This window comes from Vombatus ursinus, unplaced genomic scaffold, assembly GCF_900497805.2.
Source record: "Vombatus ursinus unplaced genomic scaffold, bare-nosed wombat genome assembly UNPS02000749.1, whole genome shotgun sequence".
Classification (NCBI taxonomy): Eukaryota; Metazoa; Chordata; class Mammalia; order Diprotodontia; family Vombatidae; genus Vombatus; species Vombatus ursinus.
Genome location: NW_020940527.1, coordinates 22,041,336 through 22,046,739, shown reverse-complemented (window position 1 = coordinate 22,046,739; position 5,404 = coordinate 22,041,336). Strand labels below are relative to the sequence as shown.

At 43.0% G+C, this 5,404-nt stretch overlaps 1 protein-coding gene across 1 annotated transcript; it reads right to left on the bottom strand.

Annotated features, from left to right (window-relative positions):
- Positions 1–756: 756 nt before the first annotated feature.
- On the bottom strand, positions 757–5,193 carry CUNH10orf71 (chromosome unknown C10orf71 homolog). Its single transcript, XM_027858000.1, has one exon. The coding sequence runs from the start codon at positions 5,191–5,193 to the stop codon at positions 757–759; it is 4,437 nt and encodes a 1,478-aa protein (XP_027713801.1).
- Positions 5,194–5,404: the final 211 nt, after the last annotated feature.

Below are 5,404 nucleotides of genomic sequence, written 5' to 3'. Positions count from 1 at the left end.
TGAAATTGGTGCTGCTGGGTTGCAAACAAGATATAAGATTTATTTACTATTTTTTGTATTATAAACCACAGCAGAGTAATCACAAAGTTTCATTTTTGTTTTTGTCTTTTTTTGGGGGGGGTGGGTGGGAGTATGATAAATATCTGACCGATTGAAGTTTAAGGAATACTCTCAACCAAACCCACTTGGGAGTGTCCATGCAACATCCCTGGGCAGAGTTGGAAGTTCCCTCCATTTTAGTGAGGGAAGAGAATAGGGGAGGATATCTAAATAGACATTCTTCAAGTGGAGCACCAGATTTCCCCCTTGGCGACGTCAACCCTGACTGAGAGGATTTCTTGGGGATGAATCCCCTCTGTTTGGTGGCATTAGCAGCAGTAGCAGCAGTGGGGGTGGCAGCAGGGAAGTAAGGAGGATGGGAGAGGAGAAGGGAAAGAGAGGAGAGGGGGTGGTGGTGGTGGGGTTGTTTCATGCAGTCACTACCCTTCTCACAGACTGGCCATTTTGCATTCACCCAAACAGTGTTAGACTTTTTGAGAGCTGGGTGGATAACCCAACTTGGAGAGGACAGAATACTTCAACTGAGTTGTTCTTAAAAAACAACCTAGCATTAAATTTTTCAATAGGTGCCATTTTCAAATAAGTATGTTCAAGGAGATACCTGAATATATGTAAAATTATTCTGGGAGAGGGGTGTGTTTTATTTTTTGGGGGGAGGGTGATCAAAGTGGAGAGGCTTGCTAATAACTTTAATTTTCAAGAGATCCCTTCTGAAGCAAAGTCCTCTAAATCATCAATGGAAATGATGTCCAAATTTTGAGCTTCACTAATGTCCTTCTCTAAGCTCCGTGGAACTTCTTCCGTGTGATGATTTGCAGAATTATGTACAGGCTCGGCATACGGCTGAGAACTTGGGTGTTTGGCATCTCTGAAGCTCTGATGCCAGTGGTCAGCTGATTCCCTGGCTTGAGGCTCCTGCCTTAGAAAAGTGGGTGCTGAGAGCTGTGAGGAGGACCTCAGGGGTGTTAAAGAAGTCACTGGTAGAGGGTGGAGTCCAGGATACACCAAGTAAGGAGAATTTAAAATTTCTGAAGAGGGGATTTCAGGGGAGCCAATTTCAGAGGAAGGGATGGATACTTTGACATACTTGCCAGTCTCTGGGTCATAGAATGTCTTGATTCGCACCTGGAGGGGTAGGTCAAACACAAAATACTCTCCAGTGTGAGGGTCCTGGAGGACTTTCTTCTGGGTGGCAGGGTAGGAGGACATAGGGATTACTGACTGAGCCCCACTAGGCCTCCTCCTAATGGACTCAGAGAGTGTGGCCACTGAGCGCCGGTGAACAGGAGGTGGAAGAGAACGGACGGGGGGGAAGTTGGATTGTGGAGTCTCTGCAGGGCTTACAGGCCTTTTCCAAATCACATCTGACCCTTCCATTTGAGGGCTTTCCTCTTGGATTTCAGACAATTTTTCATGCTGCAGGTTCATCTTTTTCCTTCTGTTTGCCAATTTCTTTGCTCGTCTTAGGGCTTTTTCAGTTTTCGGTGGGACAGCTGGTGGTTTGTTCATTGACTTTTCCATGTGAGCGATGGACTGTGGTCTCTCATAGGGAGCTGCCCAGCTGCTGATCTCTTCCAACAAGGTGTCCCGGGTAGACAAAGCCATGATTTCTTCAGCAGATGAATCAAATTGGGGGTTACCTCCTGTACTTGGTACCACAGCATGTGTAATATCTTCCCTTGCTGTTTTGACACCAGCCTTTCTCTCTGATCCTAGACTGGTTATGCTGGAACATGTGCTGGGCAAGGGGCTTGTTATGGCTGAGTTTGGCCAATCTCCCTGTGATATACCTGAATCTAGAGGACCTTGTGGTGCATCATCCAATATGGCGCTGGCTGCAGGGGGATAAGCACTGTTGTCTACTATGGAGCTGGCTATAGGTGAGTTCATCATCTCACTAGGGGCTATGTTTTTCACCAAAGACCCTTCCCTGGGAGTGGACAATAAGTGGTTTCTAGAATATTGAATTTTCTCTTCTGAACGGGCTCCTCTTAACAGGCTTGCTGGTGGTTGATTCCCAGAGTCTTCATTTGGCAAAATGATGGTGGGTTTGACTCTTAAGGGGATACGTTCCTCTTTATTCTTGTAGCGATTTTCATGATCATCTTCCACAACTTTATTTAATAACTTTTGAGTGGGTCTGACACCGTCACTATCTTTCACGTATGGGAAGAACGGGGGGTTGCTGTCATCTTCTGGAAGAGTGGCTTCTGACATTGGCTGGACATTTTCCATCTTTACTGATCCAAAAACCTGTCCACTATCACTCATGCTCCTGTAGATTTTATTGTAGGCACCAGGTTGACTGCTTGATGATGAGAGCTGGCCAGTTTTTTGAGCATTTGGTATTTCTTGGGATTCTGGCTGGTAGAAGTGAGTGTTCTCTCCATGTTCTCCCAATTGGCTCTCTACTTCTCTCTGGCTATTACTAGGAGTATTTTCTGAGGATGAAGTCCTCAGTAGGGGCAGTATGATGGGTTTGATCACTGGAGATGATTTGAAGGTATTGTCTTTGATTGTAAACATAATGTGCTTGTTTGAATTTGGGGACAGTGATAATGGAGGATCTTTGGTATCAGGAAAAGAAGTGTTCTTACTTTCTCCTAACCAAACATCTCTGCAATGGGCCTCTTCCTTTGACTCAATCATCACTCTATCTCTAGACATGCTTTCACCTTCTCTCTGAGACATTTCTTTCTTGTTACTGTCTTCAACACTAGCAAAGTCATTGCTTAAAGCATAGTATTGCAAATCATCCTTTCTTAGACCTTTTTCTTTCTTCTCAATTTTCTGACTTTCCTCTAGGCTCACACTACTCTTTCTATCTTCCCTTTGGCATTCTGTAAACCATGTTTTCTGCTGATCCTCAAATGAGGCAAAAGATTGGTCTGAAGAACTAGTGCTTATTTTGGCCTTGCTTTTGAGGTTTGGCATGAAATCAGACTGGGTGTCACTATAGAACACATCTTCTTCCTCTGGGGAAAGTGGACCTGGTGAGATTTTCTGGCTGAAATTGGCATTCTGTGATCCTACATCTCTCTCATGGTCAGTCTCTTGGGAAATAGATCTTGGTAATCCGTTTTCAAGGTGGTGAATACTCAGTTTCTCTTCAACTTTTCCATCCACTAGATCTCTTCTGCAAAGCTTCAAGGAGAGGTGAGGTTGACTTTTCCTTAAATTATGTTCATTTGCTTGGTGGTGATACTGCTGAGAGTCCATTTCACTGTTCCTAGGATCTTTGATGTCTAGGTCATCGTTCTTGAAATCATTCTGTTCTGAAGTCTCCCCATTGACATAAAAGGAGGGTTCCTCTAGAGTCTGAGATGAGCTAAGAGTTAGGTAATTATCTGTGAAGTCTCCATTAATATCTCCTTTATGGTCCTTCTCCTTGCTATTGACATAGGGTTGGTGGTTCAATTTGTCTTTGGTTGACATGTATGGGGAAATTTCTTCAGCTCCATTGGACATAAAAGTACCATTGCTTATATTTTCTTGCTTTACATGATCCCTAGCTTTTGTTTTCTCATCATGGCTTTTTAGGAGAGGGGAGGCACTGTAAGTACTCTTGACTCGTTTTCGGACATCTTTGAGATTGAACAACAAACTAGGCACTTTTGACTTATAACTATCTCGAGATTGATATTCATTAAGTCCTTCATGTTCATTTGATCCCACTGACTTTTCTGGGGGAGGGAGTGTTGCCAACTCTGACTGATTTTCTAATGAGTCTAGAACATGCTTTGTTGGTATGACAGGTGTCAAAAGCTTACTGATGTTAAAAGGAGGATCATAGCATTCATTTGAGTTTACTTGTTCTTCTATTACATCATTTTCAGGAAACTCTCCTGTAGGATCTGGCCTTTTGTACAAAGGTAGGACTTTCCCATGGGTCTTCTTTTCATTTGAAGGCTCATGTGTTCTCTCTTTTCCTCCTTTGCTGATTTTTGATCTCCTCCATGGGACTCTTGAAGTCTCTACTTGAACCTTGAGCTCTGAACTGGGAGCCTTCTCCTCCATGGCAAAGTTTTGGGATTCGGGAACTGATTGAACACTAGATACTTGGGATAGAGAGGTGGATGGAGTCCCTGCCACCAGGGCTTTCTCTTCTGGATTCATGGGTACTCTGCTGTGGCTGGGTGATGTTTCATGTCTGCTTGGGTGGAGCTCTCTTAGTGGTGGTGGGTTTTCCTCATAATTTGAGGGAGATTTGACTTCTGGCATTAGTTCATCAGCTTCCTTCCTCTCAAGCAGTTTCTTGTGATGTGCATTCCATGACTCAAAAGCACTGTTTTCACTATGAAGAAAATTCCCTTTGCTTGTCCGTTCATTAGCTTTTCCGGTCTTACCCTTTGCTGTCTTTGTTGGTGGAAGATGGATATTTGATTCAAATGTCTTGGAAGCATCCAATGAGGCTGATTGAAAACTGTCAACACTAGATGTTAAGTCATTAGTGCTTGGTGAATTTGGTGTCCCTTGCCTGCCACCAGGCCAACTGGTATTTTGATATGTGTTGGAAATTTCAGCAGGTACCTTCCTGACAGTTAAAAAAGCTGAATCCATGCAAAAATTCACACCACTTCCTGGTAGAGGTACACATTTTAGAGGGTTTTTTAGAGCAGACTGTTTGCTGGTGGGAGGCAGACTGTCAGAACCTGTATTTTCTGTCCTATCAAAAGATTTAATTAATGAAGATACTTTGGATACAGGTTTACTACTTCTCATACCAGAAACTGGGATTTCCAGTTTTCTCCGTGTGGTGACTGGTGGTGGTGTGTTGCTTTTGGGGGATCTTTCCTCTCCTTGGACATACTTGGGCAACTGTTGGAATGTAGATGCCCAGCCTGCATGCTCATTTCCATGTGCTTGTATCCTATTGCAAAGGTTGCTTTTCTTGATGGTATGGCTGCCTGTTCCCTGTCGAAAGCTACCAAAAAACTGCTGGGCAAAATCTGGTGAAATGACAAGATTGGAGTCATTGAAGGATGTGTCCTCTGAAATGCACAAACTTCTAAAGGCTCGGTCTGTGAGATTGCTGACTTCTCTATCTGCGTCATCCAAGACACTCCCGATGCTTGAAGAGTCACTGAGTCCATCTGTGTACTTCTTACTCCCTTGCATTGTCTGGACAGGCATGAAGAAATGATCCACAAAATCAAATTTTTTTTCCTGTAAAGTTGATTTCTCTTCAATGATGTTTTTTTTACACGATCTTCCTCTAAAATGTGTTCATTTAGTTCACCTTTTTTATCTGTAAAAAAGAATTAGCAGGGGTATGAATATAAATAAATCAGTAATATGAATGAATATAAATAAATCAGTGTAAAAATAAACCAGTAAGAAAATC